At 34.5% G+C, this 20287-nt stretch overlaps 1 protein-coding gene across 2 annotated transcripts in view; it reads right to left on the reverse strand.

The window, feature by feature from the left end:
* Nucleotides 1-20287, reverse strand: part of LOC145252803 (cell division cycle and apoptosis regulator protein 1-like) — a 263934-nt gene that overhangs the window by 5709 nt on the left and 237938 nt on the right. For both annotated transcript variants that reach the window (XM_080112760.1, XM_080112759.1), the window contains exons 16-19: nucleotides 18700-18915; nucleotides 9497-9598; nucleotides 8034-8070; nucleotides 7317-7486 (exon numbers count right to left, since the gene is read on the reverse strand). In XM_080112760.1, coding sequence (XP_079968886.1) covers nucleotides 7317-7486; nucleotides 8034-8070; nucleotides 9497-9598; nucleotides 18700-18915 — 525 coding nt within the window. The remainder of the gene's footprint in view (nucleotides 1-7316; nucleotides 7487-8033; nucleotides 8071-9496; nucleotides 9599-18699; nucleotides 18916-20287) is intronic.

Genomic DNA, 20287 nt, shown 5'->3' on the forward strand with positions numbered 1-20287 from the left:
AGTGCTCGATAGAACTACATACTTCTCCACTTAACAATTGCCAACCTGTATCGTGGATTTCTTTTTCATATTCTCTTTTGTGTTATCGTCTCTCACATTGACAACTGCCATGAGGGTACACCGACTGGAAACAGTTGTCAACAGTCACAAACCAAAGACTGTCCAGTCCATAAACTCTTGCAAACACAAGACTGTCTGTAAACTGTGCTTAACAGTCTTAAAACTATCGCAACATTCACTGCCACTCCTAAAACTATCCATAAACTAAATATCTAACATGTATGTCCAATCTTTTGTCCCAATCACTGTCATACCGTGATTAACAATCCTATTTCAGATGAGCTTTGTGTGCCTTGATGAACAACTTTCTATTAACATTAGTTCCTATAACCTTGTTCTACTGATAAACTTATTTCATCTTTTCTGCTATATTTTTTTTCCTTCTAACTCTGTGGGGTGAAAGGTGAATGTATCACAACACAATTAATAGAAAAGATATGTTTTTCTGAAGATAACTTCAAAAATTACAAACTTTCATTTCACTTTAATAATCGGCAAAAAAAAATGTATCTATGTTGCTTTCTCCAGTATTGATTACCTAAGTTTAGTCTGTTAAATTTTGAGAAGCTACTCAAGCTGTCATGATTTGAAGCTACCCAAGCTGTTAGTGGAGCAGCTTAATGTGATTTTTTTGCCAGAATCGTTCATTTGGTGATACAAGCATGAAATTTGGCATCAATAGTCTCTGTAAGTTACTTTTTCAGAAAAAAGTGCTGGCCATCAAAAATTCCAATATGGCGACCATTTTTTTCAAGATGGCCGCCAGCAAACCACAAATTTCCATAAATGTTCATTTTTTCCAACTTTTATGCCTAAAAAGGACTGCTAATGCAAGGATGATAAAGTGGATAACCTGTTTTTGCCTATAAAATGCCCCAAAAAGGCTTACAAACCATGCTAGCCATCCTGAAGAAATCAGGTGTTCTTAATTCCGTTACCTTCCTCACTCCACACAAGCCCCTGAATCAACCCATTGAGAAATTGTGACCAAGGCGGCACATCTCACGAGGATCAAATTAAGTACCACCGTTTTTTCTACAGAAGGAGAATTTTGCAGAATATTATGACGAGAGTGTATGTCACTCACTACCAGGGCACACTCACTGGTGACAGACACTGCTGTGGAACTCAGCATGGGGTTCAATATCAGCTAAACAGTTTAGTATCCCAAATGCTATCTAGCCAACCCCTAAGGTTGGATAGCCGCACCTGGATTGACAGGATGTGCCAGCGCGGGAGAGCCGAGCCAAGGATGACAGGGGCTTTATGGTTATCCGGATGGTGTACAGATCGCACGGGATTTAAATGATATTGGATGAACGATCGGGTTAGGTGTAGGGCAGCAGCATGAACCTAACTGTATCCCATACATCAAAGTGAGCAAAGGTGGTAAGGTGGTAAAAGGATAACCCCTCGGCCTACACCACTTCAACGACTCTTACGATGGATGCCAAAACTAGACAGCAAACTGACTGGAGTAAATGTTGCCTTTGTCAGATTGACAAAAGAGATGAAACTCCAATTTCACCTCTTAGCTCATTCCAGAGGAAACAGGACTATGCTGGATATGCGAAAATGGCAAAAAATGTGCCTTTGTTTTATGCCCTTAATGATATGCCAATACCCTTTAATCCAGCACGGTTAGATGAAGGAGAAGGCATAGAAGCCACACTGATACGAAATAAAGCAAAATATCATTAAAGCTGCCGACTATTGTTCAATAACACAAAGCTGTCAAGAGGACAGAAAAGGAAAATAACCCCCAGTACATCAGGCACAGAAGAGAACCGTGAGAAAAGACAAAGGACGTCAGACTCTCCAGAGGTACAGTGCTTCTTATGTGAAGAAGAGGATGAAATATCAAATTTAAGACAGGCAATGATCATGCAGCTGAATGAAAGGCTTAATCAGTGTGCCCGGACCCTAAACAATGGAAAGCTCCTAGCAAAGTTAAGTGCTGGTTATGTTGTTGCTAAAGAGCTGAAGTATCACCCTTGATGCTTGGCACTGTTATACAACTCAGAGCGAGCACATCTTAATGTCATGAAGCAAGAGGAGAATGACAGCGGTCAAGGGAAAGACGCTTACCCCCTAGCGTTTTCAGAGCTTGTGATCTACATCATGGATAGCATGGTTACCGGTACAGAAACAACACCAGTGATATTTCGACTTGCTGATCTAGCCTCACTTTACAAGCGTCGGCTGCAACAACTAGGTGTGGAATCCCCAGAGGTCAATTCTACCAGATTAAAAGAGCAGTTACTCTCTAGGATCCCTGAGCTTGAAGCACATAAGAAAGGGCGAGATGTCCTTCTTGCATTCAGAAAAGATGTAAGCACCATTCTATCTGATGCTAGCAAGTACAGTGAAGCCATTCATCTGGCTAAAGCTGCTGATATCATCCGGAAAGAGATGCTGGCTCACAAGACAAAATTCAGCCAGGCATTTCAAGAAGGGTTTGGAGAGGAAGCCGTTCCCCAGGCACTTCTGCAGTTTGTTTGCAGTATTGAGCATGGGGTGGACATAAGGTCCCATCTGAATCATGGTATTGTGCAGTCAGATGTGGCCATTGCTCAACTACTGCAGTTCAACTGTTACTCAAAGTACAGGGAAGGTTCGAAATCTCAAAGACATGCCAAAGACCGCCAAACTAGAGGTTGTGATCTACAGGAATTTTTCAAGCATGAGAACCAGTCGTTTCCCCTCTCTCTCAGCAAGAATGGTAACCTACGTCCAAGTACCAAGTCAGATCTTGTGGAAATTCTCGAAGGGCAAGTCCAGCTCCCAGAGTCCAAGCCAGAATCTGATGTACTGATTGTTGATGGGGCTTCACTGGTAAATGCTGTTGCACCAAAAACACCAAAGACATTTGAGGAATATGCCCAAAACGATATTCTTCTCTTGGTGCAGAACTACAGCCACATTCACAAGAGAACAGATATTTTTGATGTATACCATAAGACCAGTCTTAAGTCAGAAGCTAGATCACAACGTGGAAAGGCCATCAGGAGGAGAGTTACCGCGAAGAGCAAACTGCCTACAAACTGGAAGAGCTTCCTTCGAGACAGCACTAACAAATCAGAACTCTTCCACTTCCTTGCCGATGCCATAGCTGAAATGACCACAAGCAATGCAGTCCTTGTGACTAGGGAGGAAATCGTCCTTACCAGTGCCAATTACACCAACTTCAGCTTAGAAGAATTGGCACCCTGTACACATGAGGAGGCCGACACACAGATATTCTTACATGCTTGGCATGCAGCTAAGGAGGGCTACAAGTCTGTACTGGTTGATGCAAATGACACAGACATTGTAGTAATTGCCATATCGATGATGCCTTCTCTCACAGCAATTGGTCTTCAGGAAATGTGGGTGAGATTCGGCAAGGGGGAACATACCAGGTGGATTCCTATACATGACCTTGTGTCCAATCTAGGACCAGAGAAATCCAAGGGAATGTTGTTCTTCCATGCCTTCACAGGGTGTGATGTTGTATCTTTCAATGGCAAGGGAAAAAAGACAGCCTTGCAGACATGGAATGTATTTAATGAAGTCTCAGCCACATTTGCAAAACTCAGTCTCAGCCCATCTGAAATTGAGGAGTCTGATCTACAAGTATTGGAGAAATATGTAATTCTCATGTATGATAGGTCCAGTGCAACCTCATCAGTAGATGACGCAAGACTTAACCTCTTTGCACGGAAGAAAAGGTCATATGACTTAATCCCACCAACTCGAAATGGACTCAAGGAACATGCCAAAAGAGCTGCCTATCAAGCAGGTCATGTTTGGGGACAAAGCGTCATACGTGATCCAGAACTTCAGTGTCCTTCAAAGTGGGGATGGTCGAAAGAAGATGACTCTTGGAAAATTGTGTGGACTTCACTGGAACCGATTTCAAAATGCTGCAGTGAACTGACAAAATGTGGATGCAAGACTGACTGTGGTGGAAGGTGCAAATGTAAAAAGACTGGGTTGCATTGTACTAAACTTTGCAGTTGCACTTGTCAAGCTTCTACAGGAACACTAGAACACTGAACGAGCTTAAAGTGAGTAATATTATGACAACAAAACCAACTTAAGCTCGATAAACGCACTGTATTATACAATAATATGCTGAAATTTTTCAAAATTTGGACTCCTATGGCGGCCATCTTGGAAAATGGCCGCCATATTGGAATTTCAGGTGGCCAGCACTTTTTTCTTAAAATCTACTATCCAGCGAATATTTATGCCAAATTTCATGCTTGTATCATCAAATGAACGATTGTTTGGGTAATCTGCTCCACTATGTCATGATTTGAAGCTACACAAGCTGTCATGATTTGAAGCTACACAAGCTGTCATGATTTGAAGCTACACAAGCTGTCATGATTTGAAGCTACCCAAGCTGTCATGATTTGAAGCTACCCAAGCTGTCATGATTTGAAGCTACCCAAGCTGTCATGATTTGAAGCTACCCAAGCTGTCATGATTTGAAGCTACTCAAGCTGTCATGATTTGAAGCTACTCAAGCTGTCATGATTTGAAGCTACTCAAGCTGTCATGATTTGAAGCTACTCAAGCTGTCATGATTTGAAGCTACTCAAGCTGTCATGATTTGAAGCTACTCAAGCTGTCATGATTTGAAGCTACTCAAGCTGTCATGATTTGAAGCTACTCAAGCTGTCATGATTTGAAGCTACCCAAGCTGTCATGATTTGAAGCTACACAAGCTGTCATGATTTGAAGCTACTCGTTGAGAATATCCAAGAATGTAAATTTATCACAGGGACATGTGTATATAGCAATAAGTTCTGTACAAAATATTCTGAAGCTAAAAAATAATAAGGATAAGTATTTTATTTTGCTAATAAATAATAGAACCATATCGTTACAATAAATGAAATGTGAATAAAAATTGATAACACCCCTTTTTACTGATGGTGTAATTTGCATGACCTCTTAATTTCGATTTTCAGCTGCCAAACACTCAATTCTCTGTCCTCCCCAACAGTTTTTCCCATCAAATCTAAATTAACGTTTTATATTTTTAAGCCTCCACAAGACCTTTTAAAATTATTTCACATCACAAATTTGCACTTATGTCTCTAGTCCTCCGTACATGGCCAGACACGACCAATCCTCTCGTACACAGCCAGCCTTCCATAGTTTTGTTGATTTTCAAATGCAAAAAAACAAAAAACAAAAGTCTGACTCTCGAATTGTAATAAACAACTCTCCATAACCTACTCATCAAGGCCCAAAGGCCATTCGAGGATAAGGGTTAATGCTCTTACTGAGCACTCAATGTGGTCCCAACTAGTTGCATCAACTTTATTTTCTTGCTTAAATAAATTGTATTTAAAAAAAATTGACAGTACACCTTTATCACTGACAGTGTGATTTGCACCACCTCTCTATTTCGATATGTTCTCTAAACTGCCAGACATTCGACTCGCTGTCATCCTCAATCCATACTTCTTAACATAGCTATTCCCATCGTATGCAAAATGCCTTTATATTTTTTAACCACAATATATTTATATACTAGTAGGGTGACACGACGTTGCCTGGGATTGAATGAAGATCAACACAGGTTTCACACTTCCATATTTTCATTGAAATCAATCAAATCGCCCATTTTTCAATCATATTGATCGATTACCTGTTCTAATTGAGGACTCATCCCAATGCACCCCCAGGAAGCTTCACATGTCTCTTGCAGTAAGTTCACAATATATTGTCGTCTACATTGCACTGAAGAGAATTTACTGTTGATTTTATAAAAATATTTTTTATATATAAAGGCTTGCATTAAAGTTTAAAATGCAAAAGTCAAGTATCATGTTTTAATTGTGCTCTAAACAGAAATATTCATTTCAAACGCATCCCTGCCATATCAAAGAACCTACTGTTGATTTTATATGCCTGGCTTTACTGCGTGTGCGATGATAATGGCTTGAATTTAAGTTTAAAATGAAAAAGTGAAGTATCATGGTTCAATTGTGCTTTAAACAGAAACATTCATTTTGAATGCGCTTCTTTCATATCAAAGAATCTACTGTTGATTTTATATGTTGGCCTTTCTGCTTGTGCTGTAATATAACTACTCAAATGCATTTGTGATGTTAGGCTGTGTAAGGTGTTAACTTTGGTCAAAATCGCCTGTTCCTTCTTTCATCGGATGATTTCAATTATTGATACTTATCGAAGACATTTCGATACAAAACTTATCTAAAAACACGTGTGAAATTTCATAAAAATTGACCCACCCGTTTTAGAATCCATAGGGACCAAATTCACAGAAAAAGTTCCTTTTATATAATAGTAGATAAGATATACATGACAACGAGATGGATAAGAAACCTTCATCAAAAATTTTTAAAAAACTGCTTACGTGCAGGGTTAATCAAATAGACTCTCGCAGTCTTATAAACCTGCCAGTGTTACGAAAGATGTTTTTTTTTTTATTTACATGGAGGTCATCACTTATCAAGGCCCGGAAGCCACTTGGGGATAAGAGTTATTGCGTGTACAGTAATCAATGGGATAGTATCGTAGTAATCGTTAGTATTGGAGATTTGATAAAGTGTCTTACTTAAGGGGGCGGTTCATCAGGAATTTGTTTATGTTGGACTTGAAGACATCCAAGTTGTAGTTATGTGGGAAACAGGCAAACGGAAGAGAGTTCCACAGGCGTGCACTTCTACTAAGCCACAAGGTCTATTTTGTACTCTGTCAAGGCAGGATAGTCTGTTTTTAGCAGCTCTTGCCCAGATGTGGCAGCAGTATTCCATCTTTGGACGTACTTGGCTTTTATATAGATAGAGAATTGCATCAGTAGTGAGATATCTTCTGGAGCGGTAGAAGGATCCCACCATTTTCCCAGCGACCTTGGCAACAGACTTTATGTACGTGTTCCATTACAGATCAGGAGTAAAGGTCAAACCCAGAAGCTTGTCAAAACATGGAGCCTCCCCAAGACGAGAGCCATCCATTTCAATTGATGCCAGATGGAGATCAAAGCGTTGATGATGTAAAGATTGGTTTTAGATGTACTAAAAGTAACCAGCCACCTCTTCCCCCACTGTACCACGTGCTCAAAATCAGAGGAGAGAGAATCAGAGAGAACTTTGTCATTTACGGCCTTTACTTAACATTGGAAGGATAATATAGACTTACGAATGTTTCTTAAATATTTTTCTTGTAGAAACAAAAATGAGAATGGATGGAAGATGGACAATAAAATTTGTTTATTGATGTGAAAAATGTACCTGTGCTCGGGACAACTGCATTCCTGTTGTGTGGATGATTTCTTCAATGTCTTTGTCCAACAAATAACCCGTATGATTTTGGTCAAAGTAGACAAACGACAAAAGTAATGAAGGGTCGGTTGTGTGATATTTTCTCTTGTCTTTCTTTTTATCATCACGTTCTTTTTTAACTGCAATCAAAATATGGAGCGTCTTTTACAAATATTCATATTTTACAAATATTCATATTTTACAAAAACACTTTGCTTTTACTCAATTAGAAAAAACAATATTAAAAAAAATGTTATAGAATTAAAAAATTAGAATGGACATTTGTAGACAAGATTTTTCTATAGAATTGTGATAAAATCACTAATCAAATCTTTCGCACAAAGCTTTTCTAAATCTGATTCTGTAAATTTCCATTAATGTGCATGCAATAAAAAAAATAAAATAATGTCCTAGAAATGGAGCAATCTGAAAGAAAAAATAAGTTTCCACTTAGTATAAAGCAAGATTCATCCACATTTCATAAGCGATGTTTCCGACAAGGGAGAAAAAATTGCTGTATTCTAGGTCAGAATCTATGTATTAAACATTTATCGTTGGCTAATTTTTGAGCTTGAAGTAATATTTCTGTTCTTGTCTGTCTTTAGCACCTTACATCAAGTGGCTTCATGCCTTATCTGAAGTGATTTCCATAAAAGAAAAAAAAAAAAAATCCTCAGATCAACTTACCTTTATCTTTCCTGTCATCTTTATCATCATCTTCAGGCTGTTAAAGATAAAAAAAAAAGGTTAGAGAAGATGATTTCTTTCAGAAGTGGAACAACAAATTTAACATAATGAATGAAGAAAGAATGCATGCCGTGTTTAAATAATTGAATCGCGTAGAAATGTCTGCCACGTATGGCGGTTGAGACAGGGTTCGATTTGATTATAACCTTGATAAATTCAACACAATGAAGATTCACTGATTTGAGTTTTTTGAAAAAAATGACAAGTGCAGACTTTCTTTTTGATGGCACTGTATGTATGAGTATATATATATATATATATATAGTAAATTATAGTGATTCAATGAAATTTAAAAAAAAAAAACGTTATTTAAATCAAGGATTTTCTATTATTCCAAGTAAGACAAAGAATACTTTAGAAATTTTATCTCCTTATCCTATAGGGTTTCGATGTCTACCATCTCTTCAGAGGAGTCGGAAGTATATATATTATATATATATATATATATATACACACACACATACATATAGATATACATATATATATATATATTATACATTTCAAAGTTTGCTTAAAGATAAGTTTTCTTAACTCTGCGCTTGCGAGGGATGAAAAACAACTCACGTCCACACTAGAGGCTGAAAAACGAGCTTGTAGAATCAAGAAAACAGTTAAAATATTAAAATATATTAATCAGATTTACATCAATAACAATTTGCTGCTAATGTATTTCTGACGTTGTATTCTCTGGCCTTCTTCAGGTACTTATTATTAATGCTTTAGTTCACAACTTTGAATATTTTTTAACTGAATTCTTTATTTAATCAACAAGTGAATTGTTTCCTTTCCATATTCAACCTTATTTAAAATCAGTTAATAAACATTAACCTCTCAATGTCTAGGAAGAATATCTTTTAAGCACTGACTATATCTACTTAGTCAAGCTTCAACCTTTATCTCGTCGCTGCAATATTGCATTTCTGTCAGTGTTTTACAAGTACTTTAATGGAATGTGTACTGATGAACTCATAGCACTTCTGCACCCCTTGACATACACACTCCCGACAGGAAGCAAGATCCCACCCCCTTACTGTTAAGGTCCCTAGATGTCAGAAAGCCGTCTACTCTAATAGTTTCTTTTCTTTTACTAGACTTTCAAATTCCGTTCTTGTTTCCTGCTTCCCTGACTGTATTAAGCTGCAGACGTTTAAATGTAACGTGAACAAACATTTTGCTGCTAGAGATGATCCCAAATAGTAGTTCCTTATGTCCAAGTAGTTACCTGCCTTTTCTGGGGCGAAAAAGAAAAAGACATTTGAGGGTGAAGCTGCTAAAACATTGTGAATACGGCCGCAATCAAAATGAGGAAAAATCAAAAACAACTCAAAATATTTAAGAAGCAAAATATGACAAGATTAAATTTAATGGAAAGACGCAACAACACCAAATTAGAAAATACTCACGTCATCATCATCGTCATCATCGTCCAGGTCTTCATCATTGCCGTTCATTTCTTTCCCACTGTCATCTTCTCGTTTCTTGTCAAATTTGTCGTCATCAAATTTCTACAAGAAAAAAAAGACGTCAGATTGCGACGTGAAATTTTAACCCAAAATATTTTTTTCACGTGGAAAGCAAACATTGTGCTTTTGAATTGAATAACATTTGTTATCTAGAATTATTTAATGGTTGATTTGACATTTTTATCACAAGAATGCAAACAGTCAAGTTAGGATTTGAAAATGACAAACATTACATCTTGTTCATTTATAAACTATTAAAACACAAATACCATATCTCATGAGTTATATCAGAAAATGCTAAATCCTATTTATATGGGGGAGGGGGCATTTCAGACATAATGCCTCCTTTTTTTTTTTCGCTCGAATGGATCAGAGGGGATTGACAAAAAAAAACATCATGAATGTGTGTCAGAAGCAGAGATGCACCACTGAATTCCTGACAAAAGTGCACCGAGAATGGTCACTATGTAGAAAAAGAAGTTCTGGAACACAAAAGGTTGCTTGTTTTAATGGTACCACTCCCAACACTGGAATTCATCAACTTTATGTATAAGGAAAAAAAAAGAGCCTTTACTTTTTTTCTTCATCTATCTATCTTCTGCTCTATTAATAAAGTAAAGTTAATTTCCTCTCTCGAGTCGGACATCATAGAATTATAAACTCAAGCACCACATATCATTGGTCAATCTTCCTGCCAATAATAGTTTACGGAAATTATCAGTCATTTTCATTCAACTTCCTAATTTCCTACATTAATTCTAACCTAGCTGATTCTCCCAAAAGTCCAACATTGAGGAGGTAGGAATAGACTTCACTTCTACTTCACAGTAGACAAATCTACTACCACTCTCCCACCAAACACTAAGAATTGTTACAATAAATCCATTTACAGAAAAGTCTGTCATTGATTTGTTTTTCCATTCGGTAATATTAGCTTTCACTCATTACACCTATCTTAGGTAAATATGCACAGCTCCCTTACATTTCCAGTCTTACTACTGGATAATTTGATAGGTTGTTCAAACATTCACCAGAATATGGAAATATAATTGCATTTTATAAAGTAAAATGAGATATTTTCACCTATTTGATTGACCGGTATAGATTCACAAACCAAAGCTACATAAAAAAAAACATTTCATTATTCATTTTTTCAATCCATGTCATGAAAAAAAAAAAAAAAAAAAAAAAAAAAAAGAAGTTTTTTTTTTTTCATTTTCACTACAGAATTTTGTTTTGTAAGATGTTTTAACAGCTTCTAACATTATGGATGCGTAATGTTGAAATAATTTATCACATTTTCTAATATTTGTAATACATATAACTTATGAATTGTTTCAAACAGTTCCTGGATAATTACTTAGCTTACCGCACACATTTTTTATCAATATTTTCCGCTATGCATCAGATACACTTTAGAAACGATCAACAAATAAAATCATTAGTGTTTTTATTTCCTTCAGCTACTTTTCTACATGGCTATGAATTGACAGGTTTCAAGATTTTATTCACAGTTAATTACAATTTAGGTTAAATTTTCATAAAGTGATTCAAGGTCTTGTTAACCTTTATAGACTTAGCAATCCTTAATAATCATGTTTGTAGATTTTTAATAGATTTTTGTTTAATTAAATTTTTTTATCTGTAACAAAGAAATCAGAAGTATATAAGCAAAGAAAAAAATGATACAAAATTGTGACGTTTCAATAATCAACCATGAAAATAAAGCATTTTGTATTATTTTTTCTTTGCTCATAAACTTCTGATTTCTTTGTTGCAGATAAAAAATTTAATTAAAAAAAAATCTAATATTATGAAGTTTAATTCACATTAAGTTGGATTTTTAAATTTACATTAAAATCCAAGATGTTTTTTTTTACATAACATCTTCATATTAAATTGCATTCCTCTTTTTGTGGTTATCATATATATATATATATATATATATATATATATGGTAGCCTCCTTCAGTCTTGACAGACTATGGATACCCACTGTAAGGGTGCCTGGGCATGGAATTTTTGTGGTAAGAGTTGCACAATCTCCAACCACACCTCTCCTGAATCAGCGTTACTAAATACCAGTGACAAGTGCAGGTTCAGGATGACTGGAAACAATGCCTAGACATATAAACATACACACAAGCTTTTAATATTTGGATCTGTCATAAATTATAGAAATTATTCTTATTTGGTTTAACATCCATCTTATTTGCTGGCATGTAAGAGACGGCTTTTAGAAATTAACTTCCAAATTAACGTATCTCTGACCAGGTCTTTATTCAAACTACATAACCTGAAATGAGACAATTTTTCTTTGTAAATCATTTCCTTAGTTGAGACAAGAGTTTTATAGGTAGGATATTTCTTCCAAAAGACAACCCAGTGTAGTGATGTGGACCATTGCTTTTATGGAAATTGTATCTCCAGGTGATTATTTACCACAGCTAAGAGTGCTTCACCTGCACTTGAGAAATATGATTAACACAACTCTAAATGATAAAAACAATCCATAAAACTAAATTAACAATGGTTGGCAGCAATTAAATCGTTTAAAATGACATTTATATATACACACACACACACAAGCACTTTCAATATTTGGATCGGTTATAAATCATATAGAAATCATCCAATAAGCAATGGCTACTAACAATAAAATCATTTAATCAAAATGACATTTTCTATATTTTCACAAGTTAAATACTGTCATAATTAAAGTCTAAAATAGCAACAACAACAATTGACTTACTGGAGAGGGGGATCCTACGATATATGTAAAAATAATACTAATATGAAATAGCATCCAAATTAGTTTCATCTCATAAAATAGAAATATTGAACGCTGAAAATTAAAATCAGTAATTGTTTTAAAATTACAATTTACAATGAAAACATTTTTGATAGGTACAGAAGATGAGAATTTAAGAACCCCACTGCTGATGTGTATGCGAGCTAGTTATTATTTAAAAAAAAAAAACAAAAAAAAACAAGTCAGTCAAACTGAAAATATTTTCTACCTTGTCTTCTTTATCACTAGAAGATTTCTTTCTCTTATTATTTAAATCCTAAAATAAAAAAATAAAAATTTTTTAAATATAGTAACATTGATTAAAAATATTTTTCAAGAAAAAAAAAAAATTATTCAAGGATTGCAGCTGCTATTGATGATGTGGAGATGTTAAGCATAACGAATTGGATGAACATATATACATACATCTCAATCGAGGAAAAAGCAGACCAAAGAAAACTTGGAAGTGACTCAGTCAACAATAATCTCAACCAATACCACATCAGAACCGATGTAAATGAGGCCATGGAGAAATTCACTTCATATTGACAAACATAAAACCCATATCTGATGTGCTAACTGATGACGAAAATGAAAAAACTAAACTTATTTTTAGTTATGCAAGAATAATTTATTAATATATCAGAGTTTATGAAGAAGAATAAATAATGGAAGTGCTTTTAATCCAATAAGTCATGGGTAATTTAACTTTGTTTAACATGCCTCTACCACATTAGATGCGAGTTGCATGTTGGCCATCATGGCACAAATTTAGTAAACCAGTCATGTCATTCCTCAGTATCTTTAGAAAAACCAATCTAGTATGAGTCCCGCATACACTTACGCACGCACACACACACATACATACATCTATGGAGAGAACTTGAATGCCTACTAGACACTCTCCTTAAGTGACTAAGGCCTCTCTGTTCAGGGGTTTGTCAGAACAACCTGGCATGAGGATACTTTCCCATAGAAGTAAACCCTAACCGAATATTCAAAATCACATAGTATTCGCTGCCCAAATAAGATCTCCTCACTATGGCTAACCCACATTAGCTTTTACGAGGAATGGTGCACCTTCTCCAAGTGATGTTACCTCAAGTAATACCACGAAGCTGGATACTCCACCAGACAAGATAAATTCTTGTCCTGGAATCCAGTAAAACCAAGAGACCAAAACAAAATATATACTACAACGTATAAAAATGGTTAATTGGGGAGGAAAACTATGTTCTCATTTTCTTTACTAACTCAGTGTTTGAGAGATAAGTAAGTTTAATGGAACATTCAAATATCTATGTGTCTCAAAGAATTCAAGTGTTAGTCCCATGTAGTGGACCCCTTGATTTCTGAGAACTTCAACTGAAGTAAAATAAAACAAAAAAAAAAAAAATCTATAAAAGTGAGAATGTGTGTGAGTGTGTGAAACGGCACTTCTCAACCTTAAATTTTTGATTTACACTTTAAATTTAGTATAGAGGATATTCAGACATGTGGAAAACTTTTTAATCCATTTTCATTCAGAAAAAAAAAAAGAGCTGTTAAAAGGGGTCAATATTGAAATTTGATACATGGAAGTCCTTGGATTTTTATCTCTTTGCTGTTTCACGAATGCGCACATGTGAACAGTTCACATTACAGATTATTCATGTTAAGAATAAGTAGTTTGAAAACACTTTTTAAAGATTGCATTATGCTAGCTTAATGGTTATCGTACTTGACTCACTGTCTTTAGGTTTTGGTTTTGATCTCAGTTCAAGTATGTTTTATTTTATTTTTTTTTACAAGAAAAACATAATATATGCATGCACACATCTCAGTTTCTGTAATAATTAAAATTTAATATTAAGCATATTTTACGACCGAGCAACGCCGGACGGCCTGCTAGTATATCTATAAAAGTGAGAATGTGCGTGAGGACAGTTAACTTATATACTCAACGAATTTTTGATCTACAGACTTGAAATTTGGTATGTAAGGTATTCAGACATGTGGAAAACTTTTTAATCGTTTTCATCTGGAAAAAAATGCCTGCTATGGGGTCAAAATTGAAAAATTGGTATGTGGGGTCATCGGATTTTTACATCAGTCACTTGGAATACTGCAGATATAAGATCAGCAAATTAGGAAGTGGTTTAGTCCTCTGGAGCGGTAATAGATTAAATGTGGGATAAATTTTGGTCTGGTTTTACGGCATATCAACCTTTTTTATTTGGTTATTTAATGCAGAGTTCCATTTTTTTCTTTTTTTGTGGATTAGATATTTTAATTTATTCAGTAAGTCAAGTAAGTTTTTGATGTGTTTTTTTTCTTTTCTGGGTGGGTGGGGGTAGAGTTGGATTGAATTAAAGTTTATATTCTTTTATATAAATTTACTTTTTTCAGAAATGTTAGTATTTTGTTGGAATTTATTTTTTTAAATAGTTCTTTCATAGTGTTGACTTTGTAATAGTTTTGCCAGATATGCCCGAGATCGCCACAATCCAAAAGAAAGTGTTTTACCGTAAAAGGTTCTTGGTATGCAAAATATTCTGGAGGGTCTTCTTTTTTTAGCAGGAAGGAGTGGGTAATGTGCGTGTGTCCAATGAAAATACAGAACAAAATCACTTCCTCTCTACGTGATTTTCTGGCATCTGGTAATCATTCTTCTATTGTGGGTTTGATCTTGAAAAGTTATTGGACAGTTATTCCATTTTTCTTGCTATTTCTTCATAATGAGATTATTTGTTGTTTATAGCCAGAGTATGGAATTTTTACATTGCTTTTATTAAGTTTTAATGCATTTTTGGCAGCTATATCAACTTTTTCATTGCCCTGAATTCCAAAATGACTGGGGATCCAGCAGAATTTGATATTTTTGTTTTGTGAAAGGGTGTGTATTTTTTGTGATAGTTTGATGAGTAGCAGGTTATTTAAGTCTTTATTCTTTAAGGATTCGAGTACTGATAGAGAGTCTAAAAAAAATTATAAATTTGTTGTGGGTGAGGTCAGTAATGAGGTCTAGTGCCATATCTAAAGCTGTGGCTTCGGCACTAAAAATTGAAGCATGGTCTGGTAATCGCTTCTGTAAGGTAATGTTAGTGGATACGACTCCGCATCCGGTTCTGTTGCTGTCTTTGGAACCATCTGCGTATATGTACTGATGGTTTGGGTATTTTTCCTGAATGATAAGTTGTTCTTGATAGGTTAGTGGATGAGTTTGATTTTTTGGGAGGTTGTTTAATTCAAAGATAATTTCAGGTTGTTTTAGTAACCAGGGTGGAAGGCTTAGTTGGTTGACATTATAGATGTTGGTGATTGTGATACCCGCATCTTCTACTAGTGGTTTTGTACGAAGACCAAAATGTTTTATAGCTTTTACTTTTTGCTCATATAGATTTTGGTAATTTGGATTGAAGGTACAGTTATGGACTGAATTTATTGGTTGTGTTTTTTTTCATATCATAGAGCGAGTAATCTAGAGAGTTTGCAATGCAGTCGTAAGCAGGATTGTCTGGGCAAGAGAGAATTTTGGTCAAGTATTGCAAGGCTAGTTTGTCGCATCGAATTGATAATGGGGGTTCGTTGGCTTCTGCATAGAGACTATCGATGGGGGAAGTTCGGAAGGCTCCCAGCGCAAACCTGAGGCCCTGATGTTGAATGGTGTCCAATATCTTTATGTAAGACTTTCTGATGGCACCATAAATAAAGCTGCCATGATTTAATTTTGATCGCACTAGTTATCTATATAACTTTAATAGGGTTTGTCTGTCTGCTCCCCAATCTGTGTGGGCAATGACCCGCATTAGCTGGAGAGTTTTATTACATTTATTTTTAAGGTGTTTTATGAGAGGGATGAATGCAAGTCTTTTGTCTAGTATTAGCCCTAAGAATTTATGTTCATTTACAACAGGAATCGGGGTATAAGGACAATTCTTTTTGTTTTCACGTTTGAAGAATTCCAAGGGCAGACAATTGAGGACCTTCTTAAAGTTTATAACTGAATTATTTTGATTGATTACGAAAGCTTAATTTTGTAACAAAAATTTTTTTTGTTAAAAATCATACATTTTTGTATGACAACTTTTAATCATTTCAAAATTTTTTTTTAAAGAGATTGTCCATTAAAAAGTTGTTTTTTTTTTAAAAAAAGTCACTTTCAAAACAAAAGTGATTTTTTTTTTAAGTTGTACATTTTTATATAAATACGCAAGTGTGTATTATAATTAATTTTGTAATTCTAATTATTGCATAAAAGCTAAAAAATTTTTAAAATGTTTTAATGTTATTGTTAATTCAGTATTTGTTTTGCTTTTACCAATATGAGTTTAACCACATTTTGAATTGTCTCCCCTTGAAATTCTTCAAAACTGAACAGTACAATGTATGAGTGGTGAATTTAGCATAGATTCATTTAAATGTTTCAAAAGATCCAGACAAATTGTATTAATGAGGAGATTATATCTAAATAAAGATATCATCTCTGAAACGAGTGTACATTATCATTGGTTGTTTTTTTTTATCTTGATTTCCTGAAACATGTAAATGAACATTTACCAATTGATTAAATTCATTTACTACACATTTAACCTAACTCTCTCTCTATACATATATATATATACTAGCAGATGACCCAGCATTGCGCAATATTAAACGTAACGTTAAATTCTTTTAAAAAAAAACTGAATTAAAAAAAAAAAAACAGGAAAGAAACGTTTTTTCTAAACCATTCACTTCTTGTAAGTAAAAAAAAAAAAAAAACTTCAGCTGCTGAAATCAAAACCCAAAGACAGCGAGTCAAGTACTATAACCATTAAGCCAGCTTGCCACAATCTTTAAAAAGTGTTTTCAAACCTACTTATTCTTAACACCATGAAACTGCCATGTGAACAAGTTGTACATGTGCAGTTGCAAAACAGCTGAGAAACATAAAAATCTGATGATCCTCAATTTTTACTCCTTAGCAACTCTTTTTTTCCAGATGAAAACTGATTAAAAAGTTTTCCATATGTCTGATTACTCAATATACCAAATTTCAAGTCTGTAGATAATTTCTTGAGAATTGTCCTCTTTCACTTTTTTTTTTAATCAAAATTGGGAATCCAAAAAGTCAGAACGTTTTGGGGTACCGGAATCAATATCTGCAAAATTTGTGCCTATTTTCTGATACCAAAACAATTCCTTTAATTATCTGCTTTTATTTGATTTGATTTAAGGAAAATCTTCCACTGCTGGTAGTAATAATAAAATAATAAATGTTTATTAATTTTAAACTACCAGTAAAACTAAAATCTATAGACCCCCCCCTCCCTTCGCCCATGTTTTTATGTTTGAGAAAATGTATGCGTAATAACATTCGTTTTCACATTGGAATTGGGAATAAAAAAATAACTCTTTAGTTAAATATTTAGAGATTTATAAAGAATCAGAATCGGTAATTACATTGGAATTGGGAATTTAGTATAGAATCAGGAAAAATATTGGAACCATCCCATCACTAATACACACACACACCTACATTTAAGATCTCTCTCCTACATCAGACGTGAGTTGCACTTTGGCCATGGTGACACAAAGTGATTTTCTCTGTTGGCTTTGCAGTGTCATTGCTTTTACAAAGTCATCCCAAGTCTTTCTCGGCCTTGTTTACTTTCGATTGAGATGCATTTACATCTGTTTATCCAACCAGACGTTTGTTCAACATGTTCGTATCACCATAAGCGGTTCCAATGCAGAGCTGACTCCAGTCTGTGCATTTCAGCCTCGATAGCAGGGAATCAAAACTAACTGATATCAAGACATACAGCACAAATCTAGTGAACCAAGTCATGTCGTCATTCCTCTGCATCCTTACAAAGACCAAGCTAGTGAGTGTGTAGCATTCACTTGCATGTCAAATGGAATGGCAGACATAGCTGCTGCTGAGAATAAATAAAGTGAGACTATAAAAGGTTCTTTCTTTTCTTTAATATTGCCATTCACCCTAGGCGAGGTGTTGCTCTGGCTTCCTCCAAAGGAAGAAGTTTCTAAGGCACATCAAATTTACAAGTGGTCACCAGTTGCATGTATATACCCATCAGAGGAGATGACGTTTAATTTTTGCCGTTCTTGCAAAGAGATGTCAAAATTTTCCTTCATACAGTGCTTGGTATTCCCAAATGGTTACCCATCTGATACTGACCAGGCTCAGTGTTGCTTAATATTGGTACGTCAACGTGATTATGTTGTATTTCTAAGAAGGTTATTATAATCCTAGGTCATATTATAATTGCTCAATTTGAAAATGATAGAGTTTAAAAAAAAAAAAAAAAAAAATGAAACTAAAAACAAACATTTGGGGATATAGAATTAATCATAATTCTAAGATTTACCCTGTCTTTGTCTTTTGGTGATCGATCATCTCTTGGTGATCGATTGTCGTCTTTTGAAGATGACTTCTCATCCTTTGAAGATTTTTCATCAGATTTCTTTTTGTCCTTCAGTTTCTCATCATCTTTTTTTTCCGGTGCCAAAGCAAGAACTTTGTAAATTTTAAAGCCAAAATCACGCATCAACATCTCGTTGAATAGCTCAGCAAATAAAGAAACCTAAAACAAAAAATAGAATAAAAGATATTGACTTGCATTTAAGGAATCACAGAAAATTTATTTTTGCAATCATAAAAGTAAAATCGAATTTAACCAATCAAATAAATAAAATAAAAACATTTGTTTCTTCTTTCTATTCTTATCTTATAATAAAAATTTCTTTCTATTCTTATCTTATAATAAAAATTTCTTTCTATTCTTATCTTATAATAAAAATTTCTTTCTATTCTTATCTTATAATAGAAATTTTCAAAGAACAGTTCAAGAATCTAAACTTGAAGGTGTTTAGACGGGATATTAATAATTGCTTGGAAATGGTATCTGCCACTACACTGGATTGCTGTCAGGAAGTGCATCTAATCTATAAACATATTATTGCGATTAAGGAAGTGCATCTAACCTATAAAAATATTACTGCGATTAAGGAAGTGCATCTAACCTATAAAAATATTACTGCGATTAAGGAAGTGCATCTAACCTATAAAAATATTACTGCGATGAAGGAAGTGCATCTAACCTATAAAAATATTACTGCGATTAAGGAAGTGCATCTAACCTATAAAAATATTACTGCGATTAAGGAAGTGCATCTAACCTATAAAAATATTATTGCGATTAAGGAAGTGCATCTAACCTATAAAAATATTACTGCGATTAAGGAAGTGCATCTAACCTATAAAAATACTACTGCGATTAAGGAAGTGCATCTAACCTATAAAAATATTACTGCGATTAAGGAAGTGCATCTAACCTATAAAAATATTACTGCGATTAAGGAAGTGCATCTAACCTATAAAAATACTACTGCGATTAAGGAAGTGCATCTAACCTATAAAAATATTACTGCGATTAAGGAAGTGCATCTAACCTATAAACATATTACTGCGAATAAGGAAATGCATCTAACCTATAAAAATATTACTGTGATTAAGGAAATGCATCTAATCTATAAACATATTACTGCGCTTAAGGAAATGCATCTAACCTATAAAAATATTACTGCGATTAAGGAAGTGCATCTAACCTATAAAAATATTACTGCGATTAAGGAAATGCATCTAATCTATAAACATATTACTGCGCTTAAGGAAATGCATCTAACCTATAAAAATATTACTGTGATTAAGGAAGTGCATCTAACCTATAAAAATATTACTGCGATTAAGGAAGTGCATCTAACCTATAAAAATATTACTGCGATTAAGGAAATGCATCTAACCTATAAAAATATTACTGTGATTAAGGAAATGCATCTAACCTATAAAAATATTACTGCGATTAAGGAAGTGCATCTAACCTATAAAAATATTACTGCGATTAAGGAAGTGCATCTAACCTATAAAAATACTACTGCGATTAAGGAAGTGCATCT

The sequence above is a fragment of the Euprymna scolopes genome, chromosome 29 (assembly GCF_053919585.1).
Source record: "Euprymna scolopes isolate OS-2025 chromosome 29, ASM5391958v1, whole genome shotgun sequence".
NCBI lineage: Eukaryota > Metazoa > Mollusca > Cephalopoda > Sepiida > Sepiolidae > Euprymna > Euprymna scolopes.